General features: G+C 34.3%; 4 protein-coding genes across 4 annotated transcripts; 2 read left to right on the forward strand and 2 right to left on the reverse strand.

Moving 5' to 3' along the window:
- LOC104711861 (60S ribosomal protein L24-2) lies at positions 885-2,299 on the reverse strand. The gene is made up of 5 exons (XM_010428632.1): positions 2,197-2,299; positions 1,772-1,847; positions 1,578-1,679; positions 1,339-1,487; positions 885-1,226 (listed from the first exon to the last, which is right to left on the reverse strand). The coding sequence occupies exons 1-5, from the start codon at positions 2,205-2,207 to the stop codon at positions 1,073-1,075; spliced, it is 492 nt and encodes a 163-aa protein (XP_010426934.1). The 5' UTR covers positions 2,208-2,299; the 3' UTR covers positions 885-1,072.
- On the forward strand, positions 2,483-4,838 carry LOC104711862 (serine/threonine-protein kinase SRPK-like). The gene is made up of 4 exons (XM_010428633.1): positions 2,483-2,873; positions 2,963-3,874; positions 4,020-4,067; positions 4,150-4,838. The coding sequence occupies exons 1-4, from the start codon at positions 2,679-2,681 to the stop codon at positions 4,567-4,569; spliced, it is 1,575 nt and encodes a 524-aa protein (XP_010426935.1). The 5' UTR covers positions 2,483-2,678; the 3' UTR covers positions 4,570-4,838.
- On the reverse strand, positions 5,120-6,892 carry LOC104711863 (embryonic protein DC-8-like). The gene is made up of 3 exons (XM_010428635.2): positions 5,903-6,892; positions 5,665-5,822; positions 5,120-5,571 (listed from the first exon to the last, which is right to left on the reverse strand). The coding sequence occupies exons 1-3, from the start codon at positions 6,812-6,814 to the stop codon at positions 5,268-5,270; spliced, it is 1,374 nt and encodes a 457-aa protein (XP_010426937.1). The 5' UTR covers positions 6,815-6,892; the 3' UTR covers positions 5,120-5,267.
- LOC104711864 (beta-galactosidase 15-like) lies at positions 7,668-8,387 on the forward strand. Its single transcript, XM_010428636.2, has 2 exons — positions 7,668-8,041; positions 8,117-8,387. The coding sequence occupies exons 1-2, from the start codon at positions 7,685-7,687 to the stop codon at positions 8,228-8,230; spliced, it is 471 nt and encodes a 156-aa protein (XP_010426938.1). The 5' UTR covers positions 7,668-7,684; the 3' UTR covers positions 8,231-8,387.

The raw sequence follows: 17,257 nt of genomic DNA on the forward strand, positions 1-17,257 counted from the left end.
GATGTGGAATGTAGATGATCAACAGTCATAACGCCGGTTGGTTCTCTCTATTTCCCACTTCACAAACAAGTTTCATATATCTCCGAGAGTGAAATATATTTATTTGCTCCACAAGAGTTTAGAATTCTGATAGGAGATCGAAATATAGGGATTGTCGTCTCTGTTTGCAATCCACACGTAGTTCCTCGTAGAAGATAAGATCGTCTGGGAAGGAAAACAGAGACGAGAATCCCTCTCAATTGATAAAATATTACCGTAGATCGAATATACAAAGAGGAACCAAAATCAAAACAAGCACAAAAAGAAAGAAAAGTGATGGTAGTAGAGTTATCATTTTCGTCTTCTTCTTCTTCTTCTTCTGTTTTCATTGTAATGCATCCTTTCCTTTATACTATAATGTATCGAAATGTGTAGTTGAGACTTGAGAGTGTATGGCATTTTTGGGGGACAAGGATCATGCATGAACACAATATTTCTCCAAAGACATATGTTATGTTTTGGCCCCGTGAGAAATTTCCACAAGTAAATTTATTGCGAAAGTTGTTTGACTACAAATGTATTTAATTGAATAGTGAACAAAAAACTCAACCAATATTCATGGTGTTCCTCACTCTGCAACTTCGGTTCTGAACTTCTGATGCAAATTCGTAACAATTGAAGTTGTCACTTGTGCACAACAACAAGCCTGAACATAGATAAGATACGCAACAGGTTGTTTTAGTTTTAGCTCACTAGTTAACGCCAGCTAGAATCGACCATTGCATATAAACGCCAAAGCAATCCAACGTATGACAACAGTTGGCAACGTATTCCACAATGCTCTAAACAAGTTCGACAAAACACGATCTCTTTAAAATCAACTGATGTAAGAAGAGAATAGCGAGAGTAGTAAAATGAAGTTCATAAGCAACAAAATTCTTAAGTCTGAGATTATAAGAGTTGCAAAAGTAAGAGACAAAAACTGATAACAAGGTTTTACGTTTGGCATAACATACTGGAATCAACATTGCTAGTAAAAAAAGTAGCCACTACGCAGAAAACACAAAGTGAGAGAGAGAGATGGCTAAGCTCTTCAGCGTTTGCCACCAACACCTCCCAACTTAGGACCCTTTCCTGCAGCTGCAGCTTTGGGGAAGTTTGCCTTGACCTTCTGTTGCTTAGAAGCAAATTCAACCTTCTTAGCCTTCTTTTCATCTTTGGTCTTCTTGATTCTTTCCTTGATCTCACTGTAAAAATCATAACAATCCATTTCAAAAGTCAAATACTTTTCCTCAAATATAACAATTTTGATGATACTAGTTGAATGATTCGAGTCTTGAGAGAGGAAAGAAAACTAACCGAAGAGCAGCTTCTCTGGCAGCATCACGAACTTCTGGCTTCTCAGCTCTCTTCTTCTGAATCACCTCCAAGGTAGCAGCAACAATGGACCTAGAGTATGGCTTCTTGGTTGCACGTCTTCTTCTCTTCACAGCCTCTTGAGCTGCATCCTATAAAATGAAAGAAAAATCAATTAAATCTCCTGAACCTGATCTACAAAAACATACAGAAACTTGGAACTCTATAAAAAGAATCAATACCTTCTTATGTTGCTTTCTGTACATGGCAGTCCATGAAAGCTTGGAAGGCTTCAACTTATTGTGGAAGTACCTCTTGCACTTCGAGTTAAGAAACAAGAAAACCTGATGGAACCATAAGAAACAATACCAACCACTATAAGAAGACTAAATACCAAAACATCAATCTCATAAGCTCATAGAAGTGTTTAGCTAACCTGAGAATCAGATCGGATAAATCTAATTCCCCTTCCTGGGTAAATTTTCTGACCACTGAAACGACAAAGCTCCGTCCTGTATTCCAAATATAACCACCAAATGAGACATTGATTGAAATAAGCAAATGATCTTTGCTAGTGAAATATCTAAGTCTACATGATTAGAAATGAATCATATTATACGAAACAGAGACCAATCACAGACCCCAGATCCATCTAATACACAATCTCATCTTCACACAACACCAAAAACCCCAACTTTGGACTACCAAACTAACGAGAAATCGAAAAATATCATAAAAATCCGATTGAAGCAAAGAGCTAATCCAGTACAAATCAATCCCTCCGATGGTGTAAAATGATGAATCATCACACTAATTAGATTCAATACAGGAACAGAAACAGAAACAGAGAGAGAGGATTACTTGAGAACCATGGTTGCTGCTGCTCCTCCTCTTCGTCTTCTTCCTCCTTCTGCTCAGGCTGCTCCCGGAAACCCTAGACTAGAAAACCCTAATTCAGTCGACACTTATATATATAAGAGAGACTAACCCAAGCCATTTTCGTCTGTTTATATATATTAGTTCGGCCCAAACTATAAGCCCACTAAAATAAACGCATCAAATAGGCCCATAGTTTTATTGGCCCATAAATTATTGTCGTGATGACGTCAGCATCTCCTCCAATAATTTATTTTCCCACAGCCGACGACGAACCTGTCAATGGACCTCAAAAACGGCGACGTTTCATAAAGAAGTTTGAAACAAAGTAGCAGCTAAGCTTTCTCTCTTCTCTGCACAAGCTTCCAGAAACAAAAAAAAGAGATCCAAAAGATTTTGGATTCAATCGTCGCCGGATATTCCAAAGAGTATATAAGACTAAGATAAGACGAGATTAGTTCGTGGATATGGAGGTGGAGAAGTGGAACAGCGACGGTGGTGAATACACGTCGGAAGACGAAGGAACGGAGGATTACCGCCGCGGAGGTTACCACTCCGTCCGGATCGGCGACTCATTCAAGAACGGCCGTTATGTTGTCCAGAGCAAACTCGGTTGGGGCCATTTCTCTACTGTTTGGCTCTCCTGGGACACTCAATCCTCTGTACGCACCTCTCTCTCGAAGCTAAATCCTTAGATGGAGTTTGTTCTAATTCGTTGATTCTAAATTGTTTGTGTGTGATTTTGTTACAGAGATATGTGGCTTTGAAGGTGCAAAAGAGTGCTCAGCACTACACAGAAGCTGCAATGGATGAGATAACAATATTGCAACAGATTGCAGAAGGAGACAGTGACGACACCAAATGCGTTGTGAAGCTTTTGGATCATTTCAAACACTCAGGTCCTAATGGGCAGCATGTATGTATGGTTTTTGAGTATTTGGGTGATAACCTCTTAACGCTGATTAAGTATTCTGATTACCGTGGCTTACCTATTCCGATGGTTAAAGAGATTTGTTATCATATGTTGGTTGGGTTAGACTACTTGCATAAAGAGCTTTCGATTATTCATACTGATCTGAAGCCTGAGAATGTTTTGTTGCCGTCAACGATTGATCCGTCTAAAGATCCTAGGAAGTCAGGAGCTCCTCTTGTTCTCCCTACTGACAAGGATAAGAGTCAAGTTGACTCTAATGGGGATTTTGTCAAAAATCAAAAGACAGGGATTCGTAGAAAGGCTAAGCTTTCGGCTGCTCAGGGAGATGCTGAGGTTAAAGGCAATTCTGAATCACTGGTTAATGGAAAACCGAGTGCTGCAGAGAAATTGATGGAAGAAGAGTGTCCTTCAACTTCTGCTACAAATGGATTAGATGGTAGTGAGAAAGGGAAGCAAGGTGGTAAGAAAGGGAGTCGATCGAGTAGAAGGCGCCTTGTGGCATCTGCTGACCTCAAGTGTAAACTTGTTGACTTTGGTAATGCATGTTGGACTTACAAACAGTTCACAAGTGACATTCAAACGAGACAGTATAGGTGTCCAGAAGTAATCCTTGGATCTAAGTACTCTACATCTGCAGATCTCTGGTCCTTTGCGTGCATATGTTTTGAACTTGCCACCGGAGATGTACTTTTTGATCCCCATAGTGGAGACAATTATGATCGAGACGAGGTATGCTCAAGTTCATGGTGTTATCCTCATATTTTTGGTTTTCTCTCATCTTATTCTGTGGGATTGTAGCATCGTTATGCTTTTAGATCGTTTTAGTTTTGTTTATGGGAGTTTGGAGAACCTAATTGGCCTTTTCTGCTAACAGGACCATTTGGCTCTGATGATGGAGCTTCTTGGGATGATGCCACGCAAGGTATATATCAGAATCATCAGCAGACAGAGTTTGTTTCGACAATTTGAAAAGCTAAACCCTTTTTCTTTGTTGTGTTTTGCAGATAGCATTAGGAGGCCGTTACTCCAGAGATTTCTTTAACAGACATGGTGATCTTCGACACATCAGAAGACTCCGTTTCTGGCCCATGAACAAAGTCCTGACCGAGAAGTACGAGTTCAGTGAGCAAGATGCAAATGACTTGAGTGATTTTCTTGTTTCGATTCTTGATTTCGTCCCAGAAAACCGACCAACTGCGGCTCAGTCTCTGTTACATCCGTGGATCAACTCTGGTCCTCGCTCTCTAAAACCTTCGCTCTCACCTAAAGACCAAAAATCCGAAGTCAAGCTCGATACTGAGAGAATGAAGACAGAGAATGAGGAACAAGAAGCTATGGAAGTTAAAATGGGGAACGTTGCCATATCATCCTCAGACTCCAAACCAGGTACGAGCCGAAGCTCCTCTCTTAAGAAAGCAATTTGACTTCAGAGATTTGTCTGTTTGATATCGGAGTTCTGTTCTGTAATTGAGCGAGGGAATCTTGACATTAAAAATTGGCTGCGTGTCAGTGAGAGCACGAGTGAGAAAACCATCTCAAAAGCTTGTTTAATAGAAAGACATGAGCTCTCCAACAGTTTCATGTGTCCAGAGTCATATCTTGATTGTGTACTTATACGAATCCCATACCGATTTGTTCACAAATTTGTCATAATATATTATATTTGATTGAAATATATCATCTTACAAAACCACTGATCAAGGGTTTGTGCGATTCCTGTTTCCGGCTTGGTGCTAGTGTTTTTAACACCATTACGTAGGCAGTATTAGTCAATCGATGTCATATTACTCGACAGATTAGTTCAAAATGTATGCTTAGGCAAAGAGAAGCAAGGAATTCGTTATTTTGTAACTCTTCTAATGAATTTGCCCCACACACAAAAAATCAATTCATGATCAGCCACGACAACAGAATCCGATATATAAGAAATATGCTTTCACTTCTTCATTTCACCAGGTTGGAAAAGGAAACATCAGTTAAACCGGCAAAAGGCCTAAAAGAAAAGCAGTTTTATTACAAATCAAGACTGAAAAAGAGACATGACCAAAAAAAAAAAAAAAACAAGAAACATGTTATCTTCTTTCACATAAAACCAAACGCTGTGTTTATATTATTTATTACATCACAGCTTCCCTTTCTCTTCCACGACGACTTTGCCTCTCCCTGCATCTTCATCCATCTCCCCAACATCGTTAAAAGTTTGACCTGTCATCTGATCCGACGTTTTCAGGGAAGTTGCAACGTGCCCAGGCCTCGTATCTTTCACGTCAACCGTCACAGTCGTCTTCCCCGTGCCTGTGCCTTCGTCTCCACGCACCGCCCGTGCCTCGTCACCAGACGGCGTCGTAGCACCAGTCAGCTTACTCTTTATCGCTCCCGTCATGTTCCCCAACGCACCCATTATCGTTCCCTTCCCTTCTTCACCTCTACAAGAACAATTACAACAAATATTAGCACATTCACCAAGTATAAGTTCCGACCCTCAGATCAAATATATCCCAAGAGATCATGTCCTAAACCTTTGGGCAACAGAATCTCTAGTCTCATGGGCTTTGTCAGCAGCCGTTTCCTTGCTCTGCTGCGTCCTTCTAGAAGCATCTTCTTCAAGTTCTTTTCCCTCAAGTCTCATCTCTTCCATCTTCCTCCTCGCTTCTTCTCCGGTCTCGTCCAGCTTCTCCTATTAATATAGCAATAAACGTCATTTCACTAACCAACTGTGCATATCTGAACACATAAAATATTCTGCTAGTTTATTACCTTGGCCGTGTCTTTGGTCTCAACGGCTTTTTGCTTTGTTTCCTCTGTCTTGCCAGACAAGAAACCCATAGCTCTCTTTGCCGTGTCCACCGCACTATCCTTTAGTTCACCAATCTTACTCACTCCCGCATCTTTCCCTTCCGTCGCCTTCTCTGCTGTATAGTCTTTGTATTCACCCATTTTCTGAGCCGTCGTGTCCTTGGCTTCCTTAGCTTTATCTGCCGTGTAATCAGCCGTCTCCTTTGCTTTCTCTGCAGTCTTATCCTTTGCTTCTATCGCCTTATCCACTGTGTAGTCTTTGTATTCACCCACCGTCTCCACCGTTTTGTCTTTGGCCTCCTTTGCCTTCTCGGCAGTGTAATCTTTATACTCGCCTATTTTATCCGCCGTCTTGTCTTTAGCTTCTCTCGCCTTCTCTGCCGTGTAATTTGCGGTTTCTTTAGTTCTGTCCGCTGTCTTGTCTTTAGCTTCTCTCGCTTTCTCCGCCGTGTAGTCTGCGGTTTCCTTAGTCTTGTCCGCCGTCTTGTCTTTAGCTTCTCTCGCCTTATCAGCCGTGTAATCAGCAGTTTCCTTTGTCTTCTGTGCAGTACTGTCTCTAACCTCTCCGGCCTTCTCTCCGGTGGCGTCTCTCATTCCCGCTGCCTTCTCCGATGCAATCCCGGCTCCCTCTCTGGTAGACTCAGCCGCATCATGGCTTTTACCGATCACCGCTTCTTTCGTTCCTTGCACCGCCTTCATCACTGAGCCTATTAGTCCGGGCCTCTCCGGCTCGGTCGTCGTAGTCCTCTCCGTCACCTTGTACGTCACATCCCCTCTGTTGATATCTTTCAAATCATCAGCCGCTAGACTCGCCGCGGCCTCAGCTCTCTCAGCCTTCGCGGACCTCTCTGCCTCCCGTTGTCCTGATGCCATGGTTTGTTTGGATTCCAAGAAAGATTTTAGATAGATTTTTTAAAATATATATATTTCGAAAATGTTCTCGTGGTGTTAATGAGTATTTTAGAGCTGCTTGTTGATTTTTATAGCAAGTGTTCTAGTTATAGTGAGATGCCACGTGATGAGCTTGATGAAGCAAAAGTTGCTACGTGTGTTCTGGTATCTTCCTTAATTTCCGAATTCATTAATCCAAATCTCCTTTTTGCTCGACACGTATCTGAGACGATCGTTCTATTGAGAAACAATGCCACGTGGGCTTTTCATGCATCGAGAGAGCTGGGACTTAACGTGCAAGGAAGCCATTATGGTCGGTTCTCACATACTTCTAAACCGTGTAGAAGCACCTTAATTCATTGACGTACGTTTTCACTTAAACTCCTAATTTAGGGTTTCAATGACAAAATAACGTCAATCAAAGTTCTTTTAGTTTAAAAATAAATAGTTATAATGGCATAATTTTTTCAATCAACAGAAAAACATTAATTATGGATCATGTAGTTTTGCTGAAAATGTATTTTCAGCAAAATAGAAAATAAATTTCTAACATGAGAGAGTTTAACCGGTTTCAGAAATCATTGAAAGTATATTTTCTACTTTTTGCTATTGTAAATGCAAACCTATTATTAAGTAATCGTAGAAAAGTCAAAGGAATTGTCATTCACTAACTCCTCCGCAAGCCAAGAAGAAGGGGTACAGAAAATCAAGTGAAAACTCTAAGACCACGTCCACAACCACAGCACGAATCCACCTCTCATATAAACTTTCATTATTATTTAAAGAAAATAATTATCCATAATTCATAGCCTACACTCTTTTTGATCATTTATGAGAACACTAGGGGAAAAAATGGGAACCTCACATTGCCGTCGTCTTCATGGCTTTATTTTGCTTCTTGCTATGTTTCTATCCTCTGTGTTTAGTCTAGCTTCAAAGATGGACGACGTTTCTTTTCATGGTGACCGGCAACGTAGTCTCTCTGGCTCCAATGATTCCTCTCTTAGTGAGTCTGGGGGATCATATACAATGTGCGCGACTCATAGAGAGGCTAAGGATGGTGAACCAATGCCATTGGATTTTGATTGTGAAAAAGGGTATGTTATTTCAAAAATCACTTTCGCCGACTATGGCCAAGCCACTGGTAGCTGTGGGAAATTTAAACGTGGTAATTGTGGAGCAAGCAATACCTTAAATATCGTCAGAAAGGTAAATAAAATCAATCAACATATAAGTCTATTCCAAATTGTGTTCTTATTCTTATCGTTTTTTTTTTGGGTGCAGAAATGTCTAAGGAAAGAGAAGTGTAAGTTGTTTGTTCCGGACAAGATTTTTGGTCCGACTCACTGCAAGGGACCTCTCAGACTAGTTATTGATGCTACTTGTGCGAAAGCTTAGTTTTTGGTTTCGTACTTAACTCGTTTCGTTTCAGATTCCAAAGGTTGAACTCCTTCCCGAGTTAAACATTTTAGTACTTTTTGCTTGAGTTTAGTCCAAAGTCCTTTGTAATTTTTTTTTCTTCTCTAATTTTGATAAAGCAAAATTTTCTTATATAATAAAGCGAAATTTTTTGTACACCCATATTTTAAGAATATTGACATATAGGCACTCTTCCTTTTGACATTTGTTATTTTTTAAATTAAATTAATTTGTTTTTGTTAATTTCAACTATAAAAAAAAAAAATTAAACTCAGATACACTATTATTCATCTTTTATAAATTTATATTAAAAATGTATATAAGTGAGTTCATTTCAGCATTTTATTTTAAATATCAAACTTAAATTCATATATCATAAAACGTTGTAATTTAAATTTATATATTGTTTTAATTATATTTTAAAACATAAGAAGAATCCAAAAAATCAAATATTTAAAATACACGACATCATTATCAATGCAATATTAGATTTATTGCTAAAACGGTAACAAATCTAAAACGGTTTAACAAATACATAAGTTCATCGTCTAATATGATAAATTCACATTTTTACATATATATTTTAATATAAAAAAGTAAATTAAAAAAAGAATAATTAAAATTTATATAAATATAAGCAAAACATAAGTAAAATATTTTGATGTACACAAAATAATTCAAATAATAGTAACATGTTAGTTTATGTTATTTTTTCAAAATCAGTAGCGATTATGTAACAACCCAAACGCCTGAACTACAGCCTGGTATATATATACGTGAGTTCATAACTTTATTTTCTGCACACGAGTTTTTGATATTATTAAAGAGTGATCAGTAGGGAGTAGTTTAGTTCTTTTCGCTCTGTTATTCTCTTAAAAACAACAAATTCAAGATACTATTGGTTAAGACTTAAAATACAAGATACAAGCGTCGTTACAATTCAGGTAGCTGTGTAGCCAAAACATTATTTTTACTTGAGTATTACAAGCGTCGACGCATATTTTTTGCAACATTAGGGAGGATATATGTGTTATCTTTGGTATATATATATGTCATGACTCACCATACATTCTATCTAGCTGAATTGTTGAACTCCGTTGTAAGTTGTAACTACAGTCGTCGAGTGCAAATGGAAACACTCAAATGAAACTGTTAATAAACGTAAAATATCCAAAGAAGAATATACTAATTGGTTTTCCGGTCTTTCAATAAAGTTAACTATAGCAGAGACGAAATTCTAATGATCACTGGAATTGTGAAACCGGTTAAGCTATATAATAAGGTCTTGGGGAAATTTTTTCTACTGTAAATGCAAAGTAATTGAATAGTAAGAAGTGCCATTCACCAACACCTCCGATCGAATGCCAAATTTAGAACAAAATTTAAACAACAAATTGATAGAAAACTTCGCAGCTACATCCGCAAACAAACTCGCATCTCCAAGAACCATATAACTATTCCATTGTAAATCAAAATTAAAACATTACATATTTATATTTAACTACCATCCTTAAGTTAGTAGCTATCTTATAGCATTTTCATTGTCTTTCTGATAAGGGAACCAAAAACTAGAATAAAAATGGAAACTACAAATTGTCTCCCTCGTCATGGCTTAATCATTTTGCTTTTTGTTACGTTCGTTTCTTATGTGTCTTGTTTTGATTCAAAGATCAACGGTTCTAATATTAATGCAAGAGACATCAGAATCCATCGTTATAGGAAACGTGTTCTCTCCAGTTCCAAATCTGGAGGATCTCAACCGCATCAACGGCCACTGTGCTTTGCGAAATCGGCGCCTAGAGACATGGTGCCCATCTTTTGTGGTGGAGGATATGTTCTCTCTGATGTAAAATTTGCCGACTATGGCCAACCCACGGGCGACTGTGAAAAAACGTTTAAACGTGGAAACTGCGGTGCACCCGCTACTTTGAGGCTCGTCAAAAAGGTTTAAATCTAAACATATTTGATTATCTCTTTGAATGAAGTAATTGTACGTACTCCATATCTTATTATTATTCTTATTTTATGCAGAATTGTCTTGGAAAAGAAGAATGTTATCTTCCACTGTCAGACGAGATGTTTGGTCCGACCCATTGTAAGGGACCTGTTAGATTCGCTTTTTCCGGTTCTTGTAAGAAGGAAAAAAGTAACTTAAACGATTAGTGATTCTTATAACAAATTTGTCTTTTAGCTCTTAAAAAAAATTAATTAATTATGTTGTTGATTATCATCTTTATGATTTTTTTGAGAAGTAAGACCTTTTATAGAGTGCATCTTTATGTTGCTAATTTAGGCAATCCATGGAATCAGGCTCGTGTTTCCTATGTGCCTATTTGACTGGACTTTTTTCCTCTCCGATTATGCATAAGAAAGAGTGTTATATTAAAATATGCTATAGTCAAATCCATCTATGAAAAGATATACCAGCCAACAAGTAACCTCCGTCGGAACTACATCTACATGTACCCTAGTGTTTTTGTGTAAGAGGGACTACAGATAACTTAATTGGCAATTTATATTAATTGTATTAATGTCGTTATTGAAATGCAAATCCGCATAATTCTACATTTTTAAAAAGATGTATATATAAGTTGTTTTGATATTGAGGAAACTGAAGTAAAAGAATGCAAAATTTACATATTAACATGAAAGGACGATTACTACTTCGTCTCTAATAAAGGCTAAACCACATCCATATTGCTAATTTTATGACTTTCAAGCCTAATTGAAACTGCATATAAATTCTTGGGATGAAAATTATGAACAGTAGTAATGAGTTTTGTTAGAGATGTTTAGCTTCCGATCTAAGAATTCTATAATTTGTTAATTAGGTAAATGATCTATACATACTTCCTCGGATACTTCAGGCAAAAAAAAGATGTGGCAATTTTCGGAATTTAATTAGGGTTAAAGTGCTGAAAATACACATAAGAGAACGGAAACTCGCCGATATCTATTTATACTAATATTTTTGCAGCAGTTTTTGCTCAAAATTTTTTTTTGAAAAGTTTTAATGTCATTTAATGCTTAATATTCATATCCAGACAAGTTTTCTCTCTACTATCCTTATAACCAAACACAATTAAAATATTTTAAATATCCATATATTTAATGTTCTATAATAGATATTTAGATGATTTATTCCAGATTAAAAAAATTATTCTTTTATCATCACTTTTTGATTTTAAATTTCAAATATAGTGAATCATCATATAATACATAAAGTTAATAAAAAATATATATTTTTCCTACATATATTATGATTTTGAATTTTTTTAAAACAAACATATATTACTCAATTAATATAAAAACGTTGTGTTCAACATACATATATAGTAATTTTTCTTATATAATAAATTATAAAATTTTAAGAAGTTTATAATTTATCACTGATATATCTAAACTTAATAAAAAGTTTTAAATTATGAATATTTTTAAACATATTAAATTTTCAAAATAATATAAACGAGTTATATTACATGACGGGTTATATGACATTACAGGATTGAACTGATAATACTAAAAAATAAACTATCATTAATATGATATTTCAATATGGGTTAAGTCTTCATCTTACTATTTTAACAACACCAATATAAAATATGTCGAATTAAAATAAATTAATTAAAATTGTATTAAATAAAAATTATTGTGCGGTATACCACGGATTATATACTAAATACTATAATTAACAAAATAATATATTAGCAAAATTAGTATTAAAATAATAAATTAACAAAAAAATTAGAAAAAAAACCTTACTCCGCAGTGTACCGCGGGTCATAATCTAGTATATATATATATAAAGTTAGATTTTCTCTCTTCTCATTCTTCCACCTCATCAATTTTTATTTTTCATTTTAATAAATTAATTAAAATCATCAAAGAACATAAAGTGTAAAGTTAATGCATCAATTTATTCACTTATTTGTGTAATATTTTTATTATTAAGAGAAATGTAAAAGGTTACTTAAAATAAAATATATTAAAGAAAAATTATTATGAACATCACATACCAAAAAAAAATAGTGAAAAATACTAAGAAGGAATTTGAAAAAGCTATTTGTAATAAAAAAATAATTACAATAGTAGTGGTAGATTGTAGAACTTTAATTAAAATTTAAAAAGAATTCTATTTTTGGACAAATACACATATTTAAAAGTTAGAGTAATCTTATAAGTTTGTAGATTTAGGAGAATCAAAATAAAGAACATTATATATACCATAATAGTCTATACACATTTTAAAGTAAAAAAATTATATATGTGAACATAATTTTTCTTTTGTCAAACAGTTAACATCAAATATAATATTTGATGTTATAATATAATATTTATGGATTAAAACGAGTCCAGTTAGGAGTTTTATTACTAGGAATCAAAACTTATGTGTAGTATATAACACTGTTAAATAAACTTTGCAACAAAAAGTGGGTATATTCTCTAAAAAAATTTACGTACGTTAGTAAGTAATAATCACTCAACCGATAAAGAAAATATATTGGAAGTATACAAATAGTTATGATATGTTTTCATAATCAATATATTATCTCAACATACTATAAGTGAGATAATTGAATGTGAAAAGAGAGGGGATACAAGAGATGACGAATGTATACTAAAAAATAAAGAAAGAATAAATTGTGAACAAAAATAGATAAGTTATATATCACTTAATAAAATAAATTTAACATCTATATAGATTTATATTTTTATACTGAATAATTATAATTATATTCAACAGTTTGTATTAATAATAAAAAAAATTATAGTCCCGCACGTTGATCTAGTAATGTATAAACCAAAGCGGTAACAATCAGAGAAGTCTTGGCCATAAAACCAGAAAATAATGACAGTGTTATTTTTTTATTAACAGGAAATAGATGGTTAGGCAATTGAAATATTTTTTCAAGGTATAGATTGTTGTTTTGACCACCAGTACTAGTTTTATTTTATAAAAGTAAAAATGTAAAATAAAGTAATAAACTTAAATTTTGAAAAGATAAATAATATAATTTAAGAGTAAATTGCTGAAATATCTTATATATTCCAATAAAGAGAGGATAAGAAATTTTGTCCAGCCAATAAGATAAAATATCAATTCCTAATTACAGTTACATGATATAAGGAAGTTTTTTTTCTTTGTTAAAAAATATTATACAAGAAGGAATTGTCCAAACAAATATATATATATATATTTTATTATATAAAGAAGGAAAATATATTTCTTGTTTTAGTCAAACAGGAAAATACATTTCTTTAAACAATTAACAATATAACTATAAAAATATTAAGTCTTTTTTTGTCAACTGATTTTTATTTATTATTGATAGAAGCCTATCACCCAAATCATTCTACAAACAGTATCCAGTGGACTTTGAAGAAATTAAAGCCCACAAAATAGATCCAAGATTGAACCCTCCGAGAAGGGAAAAGAGAGAGGAAAACCAACTCTTCAGCTCACATGACACATCAAACGGAAAAGACATGTGTTGATTACACATCCTTTGCTGCATAAGACTCGACTTCCGATGAATTTTAGATCCTCGCCGAAAAAACCAAACTCCGAGCAATCGAATCTTCTGTTGATCACCGGTGATAACAATCACAGATCACCAAACTGAACTATCGACGACCGATTACTTGCCCAATTGAATCTCTAGTTCCTTAACCACAACTACGAAACGGTAATCATAACAAGCAAAAGAAATGAGCTTTTAATCAGGAACCTGACACTATCAAAACCAGAACTGTCTTAAACCAAGAAGATCGGCGTAGAGATATGATAATAGAACTTTCTTCAACACCGGAAAAATCTGGTCATTATTAAAAAGAAAACAAACCATCGGATAAAAACAGAAAGATCCGAGATGTACGGCTGAAAAACACAGCTTGTAAAAACAAGAACTGGCCAACGTCTGTTGAGATAACCAAACACTGCCAGACAAAAACCGGCCACCACCACTGAAAAAACTAGTGATGCCGGGCAAGAGAACCGATAATGATGCTAAGCAAACACTTTGTACCATTCAAAAGCTTATACAGTAATTGGTTTGAAACTAGTTAATGAATAATTGGTTTGAAACTACTACAGTATATTGTTTCCTTGAAACTTGCAATATAGAAATATTGATTAAACAGAATTGTTTTATAAAATAATCTTTCACCCAAATAAGGGAAGAAAATTACCATAACATATTTTCAAATTTTTATTTCTTATCCCATATAAGCATTATATAAATAGGGAGCTAGCATAGAAGAAAAAAAAAATAGAAACCAAAGTCTTCTTAGTATTTGAGACCAAGAGTGAGTTCAAGAGACATGTCCTCTTCACCATTTGCACCATCCCCAGCAGCAATAACATTATTGTCTCTGTTTTCATTTTCTGCCACCTGCCAAAAAATATACATCTATCTAATTCATATGCATCGAATCTATAAGCGGATGAAAATGAATACTTTATAAGGTAAGAAATGCAAAAAGAAAAAAAAAAGAAGGAAAATTTACCCTTGAAGATTGATAGAGAGACTTGCAAGATACTTCCATTGGGGTTACCTTCTTAGTACTATCCAATTGTAGCATAGAGGAAATTGAAAAAGATAATTAACTACCAAACTACCAAAAAATAATGATTATGCAATAACCTAATTTAATTACTTTTGATGATTTTGGATAGCATCTGGAATACTTTCATAGATCATAAGGTACTGTTGAGACTGCATCTGATTCATTTTCCGTATCATTCTCCTTTCTGCATAAAAAGAACATAATAAACTCACTATGCACTATGTTGAACATCAATGCATGTATTACCGTATGCAAAGTTACAACACTAACATATTTATTTAACTTTAAATGAAAGTGTATGATAGTTATTTACCTTTCACAGATACTCCTTCCTTCTTGTTCCTATACATCTATTGAAAGTAACACATATATTTGATTAAGTACATTAATGCATATATATATATAGCTATTCTATGGATACATCATACATATCATGTATAGCTAGTTAATAATGTGTGTATGAATCATAAGGACCTGGAGATGGCTTTTAACTTGTGATAAAGTAAGGTCGCTTTCACCCATATAGTCAAAATTTTCTTAGGTGTTGCCGCTGCAATTAAGAATATTAACTATAATGAATTTAAAAATGATACATAAGGAGAAATTTGATTATGGATAAGATATAATCATCGAAAAAACTGAGAGGGGAGGTATCTTAATGAAAGAGACAGTTGATTTCAATGACAAAATTTTGGGTTACTCTGTTTTACTACAGAGGAATCGACTTTGTTTTAGGTTTAAAGAAATTCGCTTACTCTTTTCGCCACCGAAAAATTCAACAGCTTGAACAAAAAGGTCATGACGATCGTCAGTCCAGTGCATACGCGACATTGTTGACCTATTGTAAGATCTAACGATCGCGTCTCTCATCAGTTTTTTTCTCCGGCTAAAACCTTAGTTAACTTTATGTTTTGTTTATAGGATGTACCGTATATTTATAGAATATTGTTATGATTAAAATATTTATATATAATTCCAAAAATTAACATAAGAAAAAGAAATTCAATGCTTATTATTTTTTAGTTGTCACTTGTAATTTCTTATTTAATTATTTCTCCAAACAAGGAAACACAAAATTGTACATTTGCTTAAAGATATATTTTCTAACAACTGTGAGTTTTCTTTTATCTAATAATAATAATAGGTATGAAAGGATTTATAATTTTCAAATCAACATTAATATTATCAGATTTATCTTCTTTTTATGTTCTAATATAGATATCTTTTTATGTAATAATGTTTTTATATTCAGAACTCATTTATGGCATAAGCCTTGTTGCTTATTATCATTATTTTGAACAAATGATATTAATAATTTTAAAACCATCCAAAAAAAATAACACACACAATATATATATTGATTTTAATTAGAACTTTCATACTGAAACGATCGATCCATTTTTTTGATTTTAATAGTATAATATTAAATTAGCGATCTCATACTCACTAATATTCTAACTCCAATCAAACCAAACATAAACCAATCTCATTAATAAACGAATAAACAATACCAATAACCATCAACTCAATAATATCAAGAAGCAATAAACCAACATCCTAACATCATTCTAATGACCCATTCTAGCAGCCTAATGGAAACTAGATAATACATCAACGAGCTGTTAAAATATCTTCCTCTTCATCGTCTTATTACGCGATCACACTTTGCCTTTACCTGCACCATAAACAACAGTTGAGATGTATGAGTATTAATACAAATACTCAGTGAGACAATCCTCCCATCTACTCGGCTATACACACAATCAATTGAGATCTCCAATCAACAAACAACAAGTAATACAATCAAACCAGACAACAAACAAAGATCAGCCGCTGCTGAAGAATGGTGTCGACCGACACCCTCCTAGTGTCGATCGACACTGACACTTGACGATGGTTGGTGTCGACAGACACCCTCCTGCTGTCGATCGCCACTCGTAATCTAGTATTGATCGACACCTGCTCGACATCTTCAAAAATTCTAGTTGTCTATATAAAGGAATAATGTTCAACTAGCCAAAGAAAATTTAGAGAAAAGCATACAAGATGAAAAAATCCCTACAACTTAATGTTGGTGTACAAAACCTTATATTTGTAAACAAGAAGATCAATCTTCATGTTCACACCGAACCCTTCCTAACAAAAAGGTTATGTAAGAATTAATACATATAGATAACTATAATATTACGAACAATTGGCGGAGACAAGAGCCTGACGATCCATGGAATGTGAGACCAATTAGACTATCTTTTTTAAGGAAAGCAATTGAAATAATATCTTCTGGAAATGCAAATTTGTTATTTAGTAACCGCGAAAAAGTCAGAATGAATGTCCTTCACAACACCTCCGAAAGCCAAGATGTATGAAAAGTGAAAAAAAAAAAAAAAAAAAAAAAAAAAAAAAAAAAAAAAAAAAAAAAAAAAAAAAAAAAAAAAAAAA

This window comes from Camelina sativa, chromosome 9, assembly GCF_000633955.1.
Source record: "Camelina sativa cultivar DH55 chromosome 9, Cs, whole genome shotgun sequence".
Lineage (NCBI taxonomy): Eukaryota > Viridiplantae > Streptophyta > Magnoliopsida > Brassicales > Brassicaceae > Camelina > Camelina sativa.